This window comes from Aquarana catesbeiana, linkage group LG07 (assembly GCF_042186555.1).
Source record: "Aquarana catesbeiana isolate 2022-GZ linkage group LG07, ASM4218655v1, whole genome shotgun sequence".
In the NCBI taxonomy this organism is placed as follows: Eukaryota; Metazoa; Chordata; class Amphibia; order Anura; family Ranidae; genus Aquarana; species Aquarana catesbeiana.
Genome location: NC_133330.1, coordinates 337,086,416 through 337,105,966, shown reverse-complemented (window position 1 = coordinate 337,105,966; position 19,551 = coordinate 337,086,416). Strand labels below are relative to the sequence as shown.

The window sequence follows — 19,551 nt, the reverse complement described above, 5'->3', positions numbered from 1 at the left end:
GAAACTAAATTCAAAAGGAGATCATTACTGGTACCAGAAGACACAAGTTGCCCCGATCTGCACAGCAATTGCCAGTGGGCAGCAACCTTAATGCAAACAGTAGGTGCCTGGTCATCTCTGGCTCCAAGTAGCTGGAGATGAAGGCAGATTTATTTAGCTCATGAGAGGCAAAATCTCAAATATAAAAAGGCAACATTGGCAAGAGAAGTCTGCCACTGCAAAGATCGATCTACTCCCAATCTACCTTCCAGCAGTCAGCCTCTTCTAGCTACATACAGATTCTGCAGCAATGATCATACCAAATATTTGCTGTCACAACTTTATTATTAGACAATTTAGTAAAAACCAGTTTACATGAATAAAAAAAAAAAAAAAAAGGAAAATGCCACCATTATGTGCATTGCCTTCACTTTTCAGACACGATTGAACCCCTTTGTCCCTTTAATATGTATGCAAATTTCTCCAGATTGCATCTGCAGATACAGAATACCTGTTGAGATGCCAGAAATCCAGCGAGCTCTCCACTTCCTTCCAATATTGCACCAAAAATCTAAAAGCAGACCTGCCAAGCCCTTTACCTGCAAGTACAGAACACCTCACCCTTGTGTTAAGGGGAGGGGTCCTGTAGTCCAGCAGGAAAGAATTGGGCAGAGCTTGTTGCCGTTTTTTTAAACCATTGCTAATCTTATCCCCTCCCTGACTGACATTTTAGGGGGTCATTTACTAAAACTGGCGTGTGCAAAATCTGGTGCAGCTCTGCATGGAAACCAATCAGCTTTCAATGCCAAAGTTTAATTGAACAAGCTGAAGTTAGAAGCCGATTGGCTACCATGCACAGCTGCTCCAGTTCTAGTAGATCTCCCCCTAGTGTCTGCAGCTGGTGAGGAATGCCAACTTTTCCACAATTGGCTGGGCCCATTCTAACAAGACTACACTTTGAATGCCCATGTACACTAGACCTGTCAGTGCTCTGGCCACGGCCAGGGTTTAAAAGCCAAACCACCTAAAAAGCCTTAAACCCTTCCCTCCCGTTGTCACCCACACATGCATTTTAGGATGGCTTCTTTTATCCCTGAAACTTTAGGAAGCCAATCAGCTTGGATCTGTTAGTCAGAATAAGGCCCCTTTCATGTACAGGAGCTCCCCTGCCAAAGTGCCCCCCCCCCCCCCCCACCACCAGTGTCACAAATTGGGCACATTGTTAAAAAAGGTGTTTAATTGAACATTGTTCATACAAAAGGTGTAGCCAGTTTATAGAAATCCATTAAATCGATTTTTTTTACAGTGGTCAATAAAACAAGTGACAGTGAAATTAAAAGGGCGATTCTCTAACACATTTACAGGCAGATAACAAAAGTTTAATTCAAATATTTACATATGAGCGATTAAAAAAAACCCAAGGGTCGGTCAGCTCTCATCGGATGCTCTGATGGATGATGCTTTTGCTGCTGCTCCTGGCCTTCTCCTTTTCCTTCTTTGTGGCAGGATCCACCTCGAAGCACTTCCATAGTCGCAAAGTCTCATCTGCTGCGGCGGAGGCCACGGTGCAGCCGTCTGGACTCATGGCGAGACTGAGGACCCGTGCGCTGTGACCTGGAGAGGACCACACAAGGCTCATTTGAACAACAATACAAGGATAGGGAGGGTAGGCACTGTGCATGCATTCAAGTTGCTGAATTTTAACCTAAATGCCTTAAGGCTGGGTTCATACATGTGCGGCCGCAGGTTCGTGCCTGGGGTCTGGCGTGAGTTCAGGTCTGAATTTTTGCCAGAATTCGCACCTGAGCCAGACATGCACAAGATCCTTCACGATGACCGCCAGGCGACACACGATTGCAGGTAACAAGAGCCAGAACAGAGGTGTCACACACATCCCTGTTCTGTGAGGAGAGACAGATTGTGTGTTCCTACTAGCTAGGAACAACGATCTTCTGGCTCCTCTAGTCAGTTCCTTCCCCTACAGTTAGAACACACAGTCAGGGAACCCCGTTAACCCCTTGATCGCCCCCTAGTGGTTAACCCCTTCCCTGCCAGTGACATTTACACAGTATTCAGTGCATTTTTATAGCACTGATCTCTGTATAAATGACAATGGTCCCAAAAATTGAGTCAAAAGTGTCCGATCTGTCCGCCAGTATGTTGCAGCCCCCCCCCCCCCCCCCCCCAAAAAAAAAAAAAAAAAAAAAAAAAAACAAATACTGTAGCTGCTGACTCATTAGGGAACTTGCCTGTCCAGGAAACTAGTGGTGTCCTCACCCAAGCTGTCATAACTAGGTACCCACTCCCCCCCCCCCCAAAAGATGCCAAATGTGGCACCTTTTAGATGGAGCGCAGCTTTAAATGTGAATATAGGATGCAGTGGCTCTGGTTGAGCTGCCTCTAAAAGATGGGTGCAATCCCCCCCCCCACCCTCCCCTCTTGATGTGGTGTTCACATTAAGGATACTCACCTAGCCAGCAGATCTTGCATTGTCCTGTTGGGTTCCTACTCTGCAGGAAGGGCCTAATGCTGCCTGCCATATTGCCTTCTGATAGGTGCTGGCTCTCCTAGGTGCAGGTGCTTCCAGGCCTGAATGGAACCAGTATAGTGCCCCAGTGCATCCTGGGATAGGCATGCCATGCATCCCAGGAGGCACCAATGTTTTCCTCAAAGGTCCTGGGCTGCCCCCCTCCTTTGCCCGGGGAGGATAAGGGGAAAAAAAAAAAAAAGTCCCAAGAAGCCCAAACCATTACTTAGGCCTCATTCACATGGCTATAAAAAAAGTGCGTATGGTGTGACTGTGCCGATAATCAGCACATTGGCATTGTTGTGGCACCTCTCATGGGGGCTGCACTGATAATCAGTGCCAACTCAGTGCCCATCACTGAACAACAAAATTTTATAATAAATAAAACTTGTCAAAAATGTCAGTCTTTAGATGTTTAGCAAAAAATAAAAACCCCAAAGGTGATCAAATACCACCAAAAGAAAGCTCCATATGTGGGAAGAAAATGGTAAAAATTTAGTTTGAGTACAGTGTAGCATGACTGCGCAATTGTCATTCAAAGTGCGACAGTGCTGAAAGCTGAAAATTGTTCTGGGCAGGAAGGGGTGGGTGAGAGTGCCTGGTACTTGTAACTACAGGCAAGCTTATAATAAGGCTTACCTGTAGAAACTGAATAACTCCTAAACTTGCAGTTTAGGAGATATTCAGAGTGCATGCAGCCGATTACCTCACCATCTCATGTGCGGGAGTGTCGTCATCGCACCCCCAGCCACTCATGTACTTGGGAGCCATGAACCCAGAAGACCAGGGGAAGATGTCTGGTCACATCATGGTGCTGGAGGGCTTCATTCCAAGTATCATAATGTGTTAGTATGCAAGGCATACTAGAGCACATTACGACATTGCCTTGCAGGGATTTTTTTTTTTATACTACTATTTTGCACCTGCAGCTTACAACTGCTTTAACAAAAGAGTCTGGCTAAGTGCTTCCAAGACCAGGACTGAAAACCAGGGGAATTCTTTACTTTGGCACCTGTGGGACAGGAAGAGAAAGGAAAAACCTCCAAGTTCTGCCCCCCTCCCCCCCCCCCATTGTAAATTCTGGGTATTGCAGCTCTTACCTTTCAGCTCTGAAACCCGGGTCATTGTGGGATACTTCCAGATGACAAGCTGGTTCTGTGCAAACCCATGGCCGGAGATAAGTTCTTTGTACATTGTGGACCACAGTATAGAGCAGACCTAGAGAGATTTGAGATTTTAGCAAGACCAAGCCATGTCAAGACACAGAAGACAAACCAGCTGCAATCACTTACCTGGGAGTGGGTGTCCACAGAGTTTAGACATGTTCCAGAGCAAACATTCCAGATTCTGATGTGTCTGTCACTTGTTCCCCCACCAGTTGCCAGCACATTGGACTGCCATGGGCACCAGGCCACAGCCTGAGAAAGGACACGAGCGCGTTAGTATCCTCCCTACAATCCAGCTCACTCTGCAGAAAGATGCAAAACCCCTCCCCAACCCCCCCATTTTAGATAGCACAGGAGTTTGTGATGCAACACTAGGGGAGATTTCTCCTCATCCTGTCTTGAAAACAAGAGGACATTTCTCCAACAAAGGAATTCCTTTCTGCCCAGGTGTCCAACTTTGAAAGGTTCCCCTTTTATTCCTGTTCCAGCAATAGCTGGAAAAAGTACTGGATCTCTTATGACTTTTGAAAACCATCAGGACAGAGGGACAATGCAACCCAGTGGGGAGCAATAAACCCAACAGAAGGTCCAATTCCCTCCACATGCCATATAAAAATCCAAAAAAAAAAAAAAGTGTAAATTTTAAGTTGCTAAAAACTGTTGTAGAAGGCTGGAACCATTGGTATTTATTAAAGTCTCACTTCTGGGGTACTTAAATTTAAAGGGGGTTTAACCTCCATGCATTAAAGTAAAATGCAAAAAAATAAAATAAAAACTTGCACTAGTTGTCCCCCCAAATCCTAAACACTTACCCGAGTCCTCCCAATGCAGCACAGCTCTCCTCTACACAGGCAGCATTAGGAAAACCATTGGCTCCTGCTGCTGTCAGCCAAATCCTGTGAGGAGGGAGTGGGGGTGTGACTGAGCTGTGTGCATCTATGGATGCATGCAGCCCACCTCACAAGAGCGCCCCCATGGCACAAGACTTGCGGGGGGTGCACACGTAGGGGAGGAGCAGATTGTGTCAGTGGGGGAACCCCAGAAGAGGCAGCAAGGGACTGATCTGCAAAATCCTTGCACAGTTTATGAACAAAACCCACCAACACCCCATACACTTTAAAAATCAGTGGGTTCCCCTGCACGAGTGTGCTGATTACCAATTAAATGTGGTGGTTGCATTTGTTTAAGGCTTTCCTATTTTCACCTGGTGATCTGGCCAGTAATACCACCTCCACTCTGGATGAAGGAGCACAGGAGACACCTTTGGACAGCAGCATTCTCGGATGAACTACATACAACACTCCCTCCCCCCAGACTTAAAATTGAAGCCGAACACCAGCTCACACTGCAGTTACAGCAAACTGTTTTTCCCTGTTGGGATATAGGTTTTACGAGATAAATAAAAGCTGACCATTGTAAGCACCCATTAGTGGTAAATCGTCTACACTTAGTTGATACACAAGCATGAGAAATTGTTCTGTTGGAGAAAAAAAAAAAAAACAAAACCTACAGAAAGCAAAGCCAGGGTGTAAAGGGGCCATCATGCCATGCAAAATCCACCATGTTATCTGTAGGACAGGCTCACCTTGACCGCCCCCTGGTGTTGTGTGAAGGTTTGCACCGGTGTGAACTCTCCAGAATCTCCCTGGACACAAGGCCAGATGTTCACCAGGTTGTCGTTTGCCCCGCTGGCCAGGTAGCGGCCATCTGGAGACCATTTCAGGCCACAAACTTCCTGCGAGTGTCCAGACAGCGTGGCGACATGATGCTGAGCGACCCGCACATCGTGATGATGGATTTGACCAGTCCGAGAACCGCTGGGATACCAAAGTAGAACAAGTGTCAGAAGGATCACACATCCACTTGTACACATGGCAAAAATATATTCCAAATGCGTAAAGCTTGAGTTATCCGCTTATCCATTTTCCTTCTCCCCTCCCCCCTGCAAGTAAAACTTGATTACCTTATTTTAGATAAATCGTGCAAAACCCTGCAACATTGGTAAATTTAATGCATTCTAGTCATGGCTTCATTTAAAGTGCCAAAAAACCCCTCCACTTTATCATTCTATGCATTAAGGTGAGAAACCTTGTGCCGCAGCAGCCTGCCCTTTACTTACCTGAACCCGGTCTTTCCAGCACTGAAGACGAGCCCAGCAGCCATTGGCTTCCGCTGCTGTCAACTAAATCCTGTGACATGGGGGCAGGGCAGAGTCCTGCTGTCAATGGACGCAGCAGCAGGAATCAGGAATGCCTGCATGAGTGCCCCCCATGGAATGCAGCTCTCCATGGGGGCACTGGAGGAGGAGCCAGGAGCGCTGCCCAGGCACCCCAGAAAAGGACTGGTGCCACTCTGTGCAAGGGTTTTGCACACAGGTGGCAAGTATAACATGTTAAAAATAAAAACAAACCTTTACAGTCACTTTAAGTGCCTTAATTTTCATACCAAATGATTCCAGAAATGACATTCCATCAAAACAAACTATTGCTGTCGATCAAGGCTGTAAATAAAGTTACATTTTGAACAAACTCACCTGGACAGGATATGGTTGTTCCAGCTCAAAGCACCGACACGCGATGAATGGCTGGCCATATTACGCAGACGCTTCTGCTGCTGAACATCCCAGAGCTGGAGAAGGAAGATAAGCAATGGTTGAAATACTCAAATACCATATCTGCAGGACAACATGTGATAGGGCCTCATAGCAAGATCATTTGGGCCCCACCCCGACTCTAGACTATGTGCAATTCCTCTAGTGATACACAATACCATCTGCCCTCAGCAGTTATCTGTTCCAAAGAGGAGTTTTTTATCCAAGCCGATTTGCCAAATGCTATTACAGGTATGGCTATTTTATAGTTACATTGTTGCGTTGATCAATAACTATGTACACACACACCACAATACCTGGCCAATGCCCCTGGAAGCTGAAAATCACTGAAACACTACAATGACTTCTACTTGCTTTTGGGTGGCCTGGTGCATTTTCAACACCGGAGGTTGGCCGCTCAGCACATACACTGTACAGAGAATGCTTAGCATTTTCTGAATAAATGCAAAAGTGTTCTGATCGGATGAGCCATTAGCCTGACATCAAGCAGACCAAGTAGTGGTGTCTACTTTGGTGAATTTCAGCTTCCAGGGGCATCAGCCAGGTATGGTGTATACATGGTGGCTTTGTGCAGCTTGGACCAAAAGTTACTATGTACACGATACACATACCTGGAATCCTTAAGCTTGCTACGTATTCAGTTATGGGCTCTACAGCAGGTGCCTGGTCTATGGTTTTAGTTATACCTCCCAGGATACACAAATGAAACCCACCTGCACTTCAGCATTGCTGGTTCCTACAGCCAGATAGTTCCCCTCTTTGATCCAGGAGACGGATGAAATGTACTCCTCCGAGTGCTCTATCTGCAGTAGGAGGATGATGTCTCCACTCAGGTAGTTCCAGAGGTAGACCGAGTCATTCAGAGCTACAGCCAGCAGGTTCTGTGAGCTCCAGTCGATCAGATTCAGATCTGAAAATCAGGACAAGTATTAGAGCCTGAGGTACGACACAGGAAATAGAGGACCATCTAAGACACGACTTACAATAATCATTTCTGATCTCAGGAGCATCGAGGACTCTGTCAGGCATCGATGGGATGTATCGGCCGGGTTTTTTGCTGGACCCAGGGGTTGCTTTTTGGCTGTATAAAACCTTCAAGTTGTTTTGATAGCCTGCAAGATAAAATACTGTGAGGACTATTCACATCAAGCTACGCAATCCTACATCTGATGTGTAAGCAGCCATTAGATTAAAAGCAAACATAGCCCCTGATTGCACTGGACATCATGCTCACCCCTCAGACAAAAATGAGCATTTTATACCCACCCCATAGCTGCCAGTCTCACCTAGACAACAAGAGCTGTGAAGGCTCCTCCCTGAGATATGCAGTTCATATCCCAGGATGCTTCACTTTCACAGAAGCTGGGAGGGCAGACCTGGTGCACATTGTCAGGGGGCTGCCTAAATCAGAAGAGGCACCCAAAGACATCAGGACCAAGGATGGCAGCACAATGCTGGATCCACTGGGTAGGCCAGTAACTAATACAACACTGTAAAACCAGGCGCAACTTGGCGGGGGGGGGGGTTTGGAGACTGAGATTAGAGGGCGGACAGTCCTACAGATCCAAACTCACCACTGGCCCCCCCAAGGTTGTACATCTCTCTCCACCCCCCTTACACCTGAGGAGCTTTATTCAGTTCACTTCCAGAGCCCAGATCTATACTAGTGAAGCCTTCTACCCCCTAGGGTGTGCAGAAACACTGGGGACAAAAGTTTGCCGTCAGGAGTACAGACTGAGCATTGTAGTGAACCTACATCAGATGGTCTGCAGTCTGAATACATGTACAGCCTTCTTCCTCTACACACCTTCAGGGGCATTAACGGGTTTGCCTCCAAGCTTTAAGATTTTTGCATCTTCCATGTCAAAGCCATTCAGGTTGACAGCCCAAGCCTTCTGCTGCTCCTGTAAAAAGACATGACAGATCATTACAGTGTCCCAACTGAGGGTGAAAAACAAAGAAAAAAAAATATAAAAAATTTATATCAGCTCATTCTGTAAAAAGGCACAGAGGCCCACTGGACACACAGCAAATAGCATCCAGTGCACCGCCCCCCCCCCCCAACCGTTGCCATTTGTCTATACTATTGGTTATTTTGGGGGTGCACTGGACCCCTAAGCTGCAATTATGCCAGGTGGCAGCCCACTCCTCAAAATGCACAGCGGCAGCTAAGGTGTCCAGTGCACCCCTGTGCTTTTTTTTAGGAGTGAGCTCTCTCCAGGCATAATGGCAGCTTAGGTGTCAAATGCTCCCCCCATCCCAAAAAACAGTATAAACAAAATGGCAACTGTTGGTTATTTGGTGAGGGAGCAAACTGGACACTGTTGCTGCCATTGTGGCATTTGCTGGGTGTTCAGTGCAACCCAATAATTTCTCCTCCCACCCCCACCCCAAATCCCTCCTTCCAGCACAAATTCCAGCCTAATTCCCCCTCTTAGCACAGATCCCCCCCCCCATCCCACCTCCCAACACAAATCCACCTAAATCACCACTCTTAGCATGCTTTTCCTCCAGATTTCTCCCTCCTAGAATACTTATCCCCCTGCCACCCCTAAATTCCCCCTTCCAACACAAACACCCCCCCCCCCCCTCTAAATGCGCTTGTGGTGCCCTCCACCCTACATGATACCATTGCCCAGGGCAGCCTCCCCCTCCTGCCAACTCCTTGTCCCTGCCCTGCAGAGAGCCCATCCCGATGGAACATACAGGACAATGAAAGGACCGTTCTGCAGTACGATGCCAACACAAGTGAATGTAGCAGGCTATACCGTACCCTTTTGGTTGGAGATAGATCTGCAGGCTCGTTCTCTTTACTCAGCAGGAAGCTGGCCACATCCATCTGCATTGCACTCCGGTTAGGTATGAAGCGATCTCCTCCGGCTCTGGAAGGAGTACCTTGTATTTTACCCTGCGACTTCCCTGAAAGTCAAAAATATCACCTTTAATAATGTCAACTCACCAGATGACCACCCAAGAGCCCGCTTAAAGTGGGAGTCAACTCCCTAGTATCATCTTAAGATATAGGTAAGCTTATAATAAGACTTTCCTATAGGTACAGTAACCATCTCCTAAACATGCACTGTTTAGAAGATATTTAAATTAGATGCAGCCAGTGACGTCAACTGCCCATGAGCTCTGAAGGAACGGAATACCCGTTTGTAACCAGCGGCGCAAATCCAGGAGTGACGTTATCATAGCTTGTCCAGAGGACCAGAGCCACCAACCTGGAAGGAAGACCAGGTGAGGACGGAAGCCCTGGCAGCACATCGCTTGAGCTTTGTTTTAAGGAAAGTTTCACATAATGTGATAAGCCAGCAGGTTTACCATCGCTTTAAGAGAACTGGTAAACCAAACTCACCTCCCCCCCCCCCCCGATATTTTTGGCTGCCTTTAAGGCCAATATTCTGTAGATCTAAAGTTTGTTTTTTTTTTACACTTTCCTTTGACTTTATCACTTTTATTGCTGTCACAAGGAATGTAAACATCCCTTGTGACAGTAATAGGCAGCGACAGGTACTCTGTATGGAGGGATCGGGGAGTCTATAAGACCCCAAACCCCTCCACTTAAAAAAAGTATTCAAAGACACCAAGATTTGCGCTTTTGAATACTTTATTTTTTAAAACTGGCGCCTTTAGGATGAGAGTAATCTGGAAATGTGATGTCATGACATGGCCTCTGGGTTACTAGATCTGAGGGCTGAACAAAGCAAACGGCTTTGTTCGGGTCTCTGGCAAGCCGGTTACCAATATATATAAAAAAAAAAAAAAAAAAAAAAAAAAAAAAACGGCCGTGCCAATAAAATCGGTCGACTCCTACTTGATAGCCGTAGTAAACCATTGGGTGCCTCTTAACCATGAAATAATGTGCTAGTATGCATCACATGCTAGCACAATATGTGAAGCCTACCAGAAAATGGCTTTGTGAGCGGCCGGAGCCACAATGTCGTCATTCCAGTGCATGGGAGCCACCGTTTGCGGCACAGGGCTCTGAACGAACGATGTGAGTATGCCGGTTCCTTCAGAGCACATGCACTGGTGATGTCACCGGCTGAATGTACAATAAATCTCCTAAACAGTACATGATTAGGAGATGCTTTCTGTACCTATAGGTAAGCTTTTAATGAGGCTTGCCTATAGGTAAAATGAACGCATGGGAGTTTACTCCCACTAACATTATCCAAAATCAAGAGTTGACTTTAATGCCCAACTCCACAATATATAAAAAAAAAAAAAAAAAAAAGCGCCCCACACTTGAAGTGGCCCCACAGCACTGCAGGGGTTAATAGCCCTTTCACTTTAGGGGCAGAGGAGTAAATACTTTGAGAGCTGGAAGGTTCAGCTCTTGATCATGTGATCACTTGCAGCCAATCACAGCAGACACAAGACTGCTGATTCTTTTCACCTCCCTGGGTGTTCAGAGCTTTTTCTAAACACCGGGGAAAGCAGGACGGGGTTAGATAAATGAGAAGTTGCTCCATCATCCCCTCCCTCAACTGGACATCCATGGCATTTCTTAATTTCTCACCTAGATAGGCGATAATGGCATCTGCCCATCTCAGGAATGTGCACAGATGTGCTGCAGGGCTTCGGGTCCCCCAGTGAGCTCCGCAGAACATCTGTACACAGGTCCAGTGCGATGCATGCACAGAGTCTCCTAAAGGCAAATATGAAGTTCTGAACTTGGCACATGCCTGGGAGATTTCTTGCAAAAGGTGCAGATGTGCCAAATGCCCTGCCAATAGCCGAAGACCAGGCGAAGCACTGTGGTACCTCTGTGTAGGTACCAGAAAAGCAGCCCCAGAGTTGGGCGGAGCAAATAGAGGAGTGAAGTGTCTCTATAATTGGTCCAGCTTGGATCAGACTATGTATAAATATCATACCGGTGGCAGCAAAGATGTAATAGTCACCGTTACCACAGCGATGTCACCATTGTCCGAGACCTGTGCTAAGCTGCCCTGTGTTCAGCGAACGCCTTGTACTTTACCCAGTGATTGCAAAACATTCTCCGATTGGACAAAGTGGTGATGTCTAGGCCGCGCTTGCTGCCATGTCACCGATTGTTGGATACCAATGTCAGCTCTTCTGCCAGAGCGGTGACAGTTCCCAACTATGATACAGTGCTGGTTTAGCATCATGTAGCCAAATCCCCTTTACTCTGTTCATAGGATGTAAGACATTCTGTGAATGGACAAAGGGAGATCCCTTTACTTACCCCTCCTTCCCCTTTACAAAGCTGTGTAAAGTCTAAGGACTGGAGAAAAAAAAAAAAAAAAAAACACACGCATCTAAGGGGACATATGTACAGGGGTCACCATTGCAACCCAGCCCCATGGTCCAAACCGGCCCCCTGTACAGCTGGATAGAAGGGCGGCATGTAGAGGAACCGATCCTCCATGTAGCCTCTGAATACCCGCTTCTCGTCCTCTGACATTCAGCAGCTCCCCCCCCCCCTATCGCTGTTTCCCAAAAGTGACACAACAGGGGTCTCCTTAGGGGAGAAGGGACTGACAGAGGCGGAACTACCAGGACTGCAAAGGTCTTACTTGTGACTGGGCTCTGAAATTCCACCACCATGTGGGGGACACCAAGACAGCAGGAAGGTGGCCCACTGCAGGACTGTAAAAAAAGGGTCCCACAATGGGAGTAAAGGGCCCCGGGATCAGGGGAAAGGGCCCTCCATGGTTTCTTGCACCAGGGCCCTGAAGGTTGTAGTCACGCCTCTGACACACATCCTGTTACACTGATCATCACACCTGGGGTCTTGGATGGGGTCTTGCTGGAGCTGTGGGAGCGGTTTGCGGCCTTCATCGGTGACAGGACACTGGTGTTAACGGAGGTGTTGGCGGACGAGCAGTTCCCTTCCTTCGCCTTCCGCTGCCATCGGGCCGGGGGGGGCGTTGGTGATGGGGGCGTCCAGCTTCAGGATGCTGTTCAGGTCGTTTTCAAAGACAAAGTGAGCCATTATCACCGATCTGCAGGAGAGAGAATGAGGGACAATGAGGGACCGACTTCCAACTAGATAACACCATACCGGCCTCCCCCCTTGGGATAAATCCACCACACACCGGCCTCCCCTTATACCACTACGCCATAGAAGCCTCACCCCACACCGGCCTCCCCTTATACCACTACGCCATAGAAGCCTCACCCCACACCGGCCTCCCCTTATACCACTACGCCATAGAAGCCTCACCCCACACCGGCCTCCCCTTATACCACTACGCCATAGAAGCCTCACCCCACACCGGCCTCCCCTTATACCACTACGCCATAGAAGCCTCACCCCACACCGGCCTCCCCTTATACCACTACGCCACAGAGGCCTCACCCCACACCGGCCTCCCCTTATACCACTACGCCACAGAGGCCTCACCCCAAACCAGCCTCCCCTTATACCACTACGCCACAGAAGCCTCACCCCACACCAGCCTCCCCTTATACCACTACGCCACAGAAGCCTCACCCCACACAAGCCTCCCCTTATACCACTACGCCACAGAAGCCTCACCCCACACCAGCCTCCCCTTATACCACTACGCCACAGAAGCCTCACCCCACACCAGCCTCCCCTTATACCACTACGCCACAGAGGCCTCACCCCACACCAGCCTCCCCTTATACCACTACGCCACAGAAGCCTCACCCCACACCAGCCTCCCCTTATACCACTACGCCACAGAAGCCTCACCCCACACCAGCCTCCCCTTATACCACTACGCCATAGAGGCCTCACCCCACACCAGCCTCCCCTTATACCACTACGCCATAGAAGCCTCACCCCACACCAGCCTCCCCTTATACCACTACGCCATAGAGGCCTCACCCCACACCAGCCTCCCCTTATACCACTACGCCACAGAAGCCTCACCCCACACCAGCCTCCCCTTATACCACTACGCCACAGAAGCCTCACCCCACACCAGCCTCCCCTTATACCACTACGCCACAGAAGCCTCACCCCACACCAGCCTCCCCTTATACCACTACGCCACAGAAGCCTCACCCCACACCAGCCTCCCCTTATACCACTACGCCACAGAAGCCTCACCCCACACCAGCCTCCCCTTATACCACTACACTATAGAGGCCTCACCCCACACCAGCCTCCCCTTATACCACTACGCCATAGAGGCCTCACCCCACACCAGCCTCCCCTTATACCACTACGCCATAGAGGCCTCAACCCATACAAGTCTTCCCTCCATTATACCAGCCTACCCTTATAAGAAGGGAAGCAGGGAGGTCAGCATTGTATATCAGGAGAGGGTGGCAGTATAATATAACAATGAGAGGGGAGGCTGATGTAATATGAGGGGGGAGAGCATTTTATTCATATAATATGGGCAGGCCAATATAAATATAATGGGGGGGGGGGGAAGAGTATTACATAAGAGGGGATGTCAGTGCAATATAAGGGGGGGGTGAGGCTGATATATTATAATGCAATATATAACATAAGAGTGGAGGCCGGTATAGAATAATGAAGGGAGGCCGGTATAGCATAATGAAGGGAGGCCGGTATAGAATAATGAAGGGAGGCCGGTATGAATACACACAGTATACAGATGGAATGGAGGTCGGTGTGATCTCCTCCAGCCTCCCCTCCTATAGTCACATCCAGAGAGCAGAACCATCAATAATAATAATAGAACCCCGGTCAATCCTCTCCCATAAGCTCGGCGTGTAGTGTGAGCTCCATCCCTCTCCCACCCCGCTCACCTCCGTCCTCTCCGCTCTCCTTCTCACACCCAGTAACGGTCCCTCTCCGCCACGCCGTGGGGGTTTTTAAACGCCAGCCGCCGCTGCTCCTGATTGGCTGTCGGAGAGCAGGCGTGCCGTGGTAACCAAGACACCGGACGCCGGAAACCGTCGGCGCTGTCCTCTGATTGGATACCTCCCTCCAAGCAGCGGGCGGGGCTACATTCGAAGCAGCCAGCTGGTTTTTTAACCGGACGTGACGTATAGGAAGAGCCTGTGTGTATAGACGCCATGATTGTTCAGGGCAGATGTGTGGGAGTGATGTAAAGAGAGTTTATGTCAGCTTTTGATTTATTTTGTTATTCTACAGCAAGAGCATGGAGAGCAGAGAGAGGAGGGATACTGACATCTTCCTTATGTTCTCTTCTGACGCATACAATAAAACGCAAACTACAAGAAATTGAAAGTGACAGTTTACACATAATGATCAAATACATAACAAACGGACAAATACAGAGAGAGCACTGAGTGAAAGAAATTAAACTAGAATAAATATCCAATACCCCCCCACCCACCAAAAACTAACCCGTATCTCCCACCAAAAATACCCCTCCCCTCATTCCACCACCAAAAAATACCCCATACCTCCCCCCAAAAAACATACCATACCCCCCCACCGAAAAACTAACCCTTATCTCCCACCAAAAATACCCCCCCACCTAAAAATACCCCATACCTCCCCCCAAAAAACATACCATACCCCCCCCACCGAAAAACTAACCCTTATCTCCCACCAAAAATACCCCCCCACCAAAAAATACCCCATACCTCCCCCCAAAAAACAATCCGTACCCCCTATCAAAAATTACCCCATACCCCCTACCAAAAACTATTCTTCCCACCAAATATACTTCATACCCCCTACCAAAAATGCCCTAACCCCTCCTAACTATTGTGCTGAGGTTTGTGTGTGTCTGTGGGACTCTTGCTTGAGGCACAGCAATGAAAACATAATTTATAAGTACTCGGGTTGTGTTTAACCATGCTGGGAGGGGATGAGGAATTAAAGAAGGGGGATATGTGTTGGAAGGTTTGGGGAGTGGAGAAGGATTTGTGCTGGGGTGTATTCTTGGGGTTGGGGGGGAGGATTTGTCCTGGGAGGGGTAAGCGTACAACTTAGTGCTGGATATTTTGGGAGGGGGGAGTGATGATCGTTGCTGAAAGTGGCAGAGAGTATTGCTTGCCGGGGGTAGTGGAGGATATTGGGGAGTTATGGGGAATTTTGCAATCCCATCCCCTAACCCCTCCTAATTATTGTGCTGAGGTTTATATGTGTCTGTGGCAGAGCAGCCAAAGCATATTTTAAAGGTAAATGGTGGACATGTGCAATTCGTTTTGTTCTGACTTCGTTTTTGGACAAAATTCAGCATATTTATTCGTTCGGAAGCATCCGAATGAACGAAAGACTCTTTTGACGAATGCATACGAAAACGCATTTGTAGAAAGAACGAAAATTTGAAATCAGAAAATCAGAAAGAAAGAAAATAAGAAAGAAAATCCGAAATAACGAAAAAACGATTCAACCTACGAGTTTAACAAATCCATTACATTCGTATAATTTCGTTTTTCGTATTTTCTATTATAATTAAATTATTAACTATCATTATAGTTTTATTATTATTAATATTATTTATTATTATTAATAATAATAAAAAATAATTATAATAAAAACTATAATAAACTATAAACTATTAAATTATAGGTATTGGAATTTCCTTTAAAATTTGCCTAACTGTTAGTGAACGTAGCGAATGCATCCGAATTTATGAATTATCCGAAGTAACGAATACCACTTCTAAACTAATGGAATGGAATGAATACGAATGCATCCGAATTTATGAATTATCCCAAGTAACAAATACCGCATCTAAACAAATAGAAAGGAACAAATACAAATGCATCCGAATTTACAAATTATCCCAAGTAACGAATACAGCATCTAAACGAATGGAACAGAACGAATATGAATGCATTCCGAAGTTACGAATTATCTAAAGTAAAGAATACCGCATCTAAACAAATAGAAAGGAACAAATACAAAAGCATCCGAATTTACGAATTATCCGAAGTAATGAATACTGCATCTAAACAAATAGAATGGAAAGAATACGGACACATTCCAAAGTAACGAATGATCCGAACTAACGAAAGGCGATCATAACGAATGATTGGATAAACCGAAAAAAAAAAACCAAACAAATGAAACGGAAACTAAAAAAATGAATTTTTCTGTCGTTCACATGTCTAGTAAACGGTGGCTCAAGTTATGTTTAACCATGTTGGGAGGGGATGAGGAGTTGAAGAAGGAGAAGAAGGAGGGATATGTTTTGGGGGTTTGTGGAGAAGGATTTGTTCTGAGGTGGGTTATGGGGGGGGGGGGTTTGTCCTGGGAGGGGTAAGCGTACAACTTAGTGATGGACATTTTTGAAGGGGGAGTGATGATCATAGCTGAAAGTGGCAGAGGGTATTGCTTGTCAGGGGTAGGAAGGTAGTTGGGGGTATTAGGGGGTTGAGGGGATTTTTACAATCCCTTAACCTCTCCTAATTATTGTGCTGAGGTTTATGTGTGTCTGTGGGACTCTTGCTTGTGGCACAGCAATGAAAGCATATTTTATAGGTACACGGTGGCTCGGGTTATGTTTAACAATGTCCCTTATGCTCCTCCCACAGTTAACAGTTTAGCCACACCCACCGTTCACCACCATGTGCTGTGCGCACCTCATTACTACTCTCGCCGGGGTGCCAAAAGGTGCCTCACTTTTTTTTTTTGCCATCTGTGGTCTGTGTCTCCCTAAAGTGTCCCTCATTCTCAATTTTTAAAGCAGGGAGGTATGATATACTGCAGGTTTTTTTTTTAGGATATGGCATAGATCTGCTTCTCTTTTCACTGTCCAGTCACAGGAAGGGGGATGTGCAAGACCTGTAAGTGTTACTGATCAGCAACAAGATCGGGTCTCTTGTCCTAGCAGACAGGGCTGTGCTGTGCAGAAGAGCTGTGTGAATCACAGGACTGGATAGACAGAAATACAAATCCTTTGGCTGGTAAAGTAGTCCCTGTAAATGTATTACACGGATGCAGTGCCATGGCTCTTGTTGAGATTAGAGTGGCGTCCCCCGACAGCTCACCATTCAGGTAACTCTAGAATTAAAAAAAATTTTTTTTTTGCAAGCTGCATTCCAAAAAGAGATAATTGTGGCAGCACGAGGAACAAAGGGATTTAGGATAACAAGGTCTTCGTGCAAGATTATTTTGTTTGGCAAAACCTCATCATATACTTTTGGTGATCTAATCCATACTAATCCTCTTTGATGACACATATCTACATTAATCTGCCTTCATTCCCTAATGACACATACTTTATAAATAGTGTCATGTATTTACAAATATTATAAATTGGGCATTTTAACCACTTCAATACCGGGCACTTATACCCCCTTCCTGCCCAGAACCAATTTTCAGCTTTCAGCGCTCAGCGATAATTCCCTTCACTGGAACTAAGGGGCCAAGCCCAACCCCTGGAAACCAATCCCCACACCATAATCCCCCCTCCACCACATGATTTGGACCAGTGCACAAAGCAAGGTCCATAAAGGCATGGATGAGGGCGTTTGGGGTGGAGGAACTTGACTGGCCTGCACAGAGTCCTGACCTTAACCCAATAGAATACCTTTGGGATGAATTAGAGCGGAATCTAACCCATTACCCACTTGAAGACCAGGCCTTTTCTGGCACTTTTTGTTTACAAGTGTAAATCAGTATTTTTTGCTAAAAAATTACTTACAAACATTACATATTTTTTTTTTAACAGACACTAGGGAATAAAATTGCGATTGTGGCGATTTTTTGTCACATGGTATTTGCGCAGTGGTTTTTCAAACGCAGTTTTTTTGAGAAAGTACACTTTAATGAACCTTAAAAAAAAAAAACGCAATATATAACACAGTTTGTTTAGAAAATATGAAATATGATGTTGCGCCCAATAAAATGGATACCTAACACGTCACGCTTTAAAATTGCGCAAGCTCGTGGAATGGCAACAAACTACAGTACATAAAAATGTCCATAGGGGACACTTTAACATTTTTTTATAGGTTACAGAGGAAGTCTAATGCCCTGTACACACGACCGGATTTGCCATCGGAATAAACTCTGAAGGTTTTTACGTCGGAGTTCCGACGGAATTCCTTTCAAGCTGTCTTGCATACACACGGTCAAACCAAATTCCGACCGCCCAGAACATGGTGACGTACAACACGTATGACGGGACTAGAAAATGGAAGTTTAATAGCCAGTAGCCAATAGCTTCCGTCTCGTACTTGCTTCAGAGCATGCGCCGTTTTTGGTACGTCGGAACAGCATACACACGATCGGTTTTCAAATAGGAATTGGTTCCGTCGGAAAAATATAGAACATGTTCTCTATCTAAGTCCGTCTGAATTTTCGACAGAAAAAGTCCGATGGGGCATACACACGATCGGAATATACGATGAAAAGCTCCCATCGGACTCTTTCTGTCGGAAATTCCACTCGTGTGTACGCGGCATAACGCTATAATAATTGCTCTCGCTCTAAAATTCATGGTGATACCTCACATATGTGGTGTAAACACCATTTAAATATGCGTGACTTACGTATGCATTTGCTTCTGCTCGTGAGCACGGAGGGATAGGGGTGCTTTATTTATTTTTTTCTAATTATTTTTTTTGTATACCGTTCGTTTAACTTTTTTTTCTTTTGTATTCCTATTACAAAGAATGTAAACATCCCTTGTAATAGAAATAAGGATAACGGGTCCTCTTTATGAAGAGATCTGGGGTCAAAAGGCCCTAAATCTCTCCTTTATCTTTAAAAGCAAAAGATAAAAAAAAAAAAAAAAGTATCTTTTGTTAAAAAAAAAAAAAATGTTTGCTTCCACCATTGACCAGAAGTGACATCATGATGTCTCTCTGGTTCTCCAAGGCCATGGAGGTGTTCAAAGATGACCTGGTCTTTTATCGACTGTGACCGGCTGGCTGCACTGTCAGATTATTTCTTGGGCGCACCAGTAAAAAGGGTAAGCGACGCTCCCCCTGCATCTGAAAGCATTTCAGAGGATCATGAGCCGCTCGGAACGCTTTCATGAGAAAGCCAGCAGCTGTCTGAAAAAAAAATTTATCAGAGTTATGGATGATAGCTTCAGCCATAACCCCGGTAAACTACTTCAAAGCCACAACATATATATATATATACGTATTGCGGTCTTGAAGTGGACATACATCTCAGTCTCCGGGCCTTCATAGAACTGTTGAACGTTCCGGCTTGAGTAACTAGAAGCTTCACAGGCTCTTCCCGATGGTATCAGATTTATCACCTGCCGTAAATAGTTTAGCTGGAGTAGGTGGTGAATACACATTGCTCGCTATCTTTTCTGGTAGAACCAAAAACTTAATTGTATTACATAATTCCTGAGAAAATAACAGTACAGCTATAAAAAGAACATATTCACTTGTATCAGTTAATTAGCAGAAAT

The 19,551-nt window shown here is 46.2% G+C and overlaps 1 protein-coding gene across 1 annotated transcript; it reads right to left on the bottom strand.

Annotated features, from left to right (window-relative positions):
* Positions 1-1,150: 1,150 nt before the first annotated feature.
* CDC20 (cell division cycle 20) lies at positions 1,151-12,245 on the bottom strand. The gene is given in 11 exon segments (XM_073593913.1): positions 1,151-1,593; positions 3,607-3,724; positions 3,799-3,924; positions 5,258-5,489; positions 6,206-6,300; positions 6,997-7,193; positions 7,267-7,395; positions 8,091-8,187; positions 9,057-9,202; positions 12,037-12,175; positions 12,177-12,245. Coding segments are annotated over 11 exon segments (1,527 nt in total). The 3' UTR covers positions 1,151-1,414.
* Positions 12,246-19,551: the final 7,306 nt, after the last annotated feature.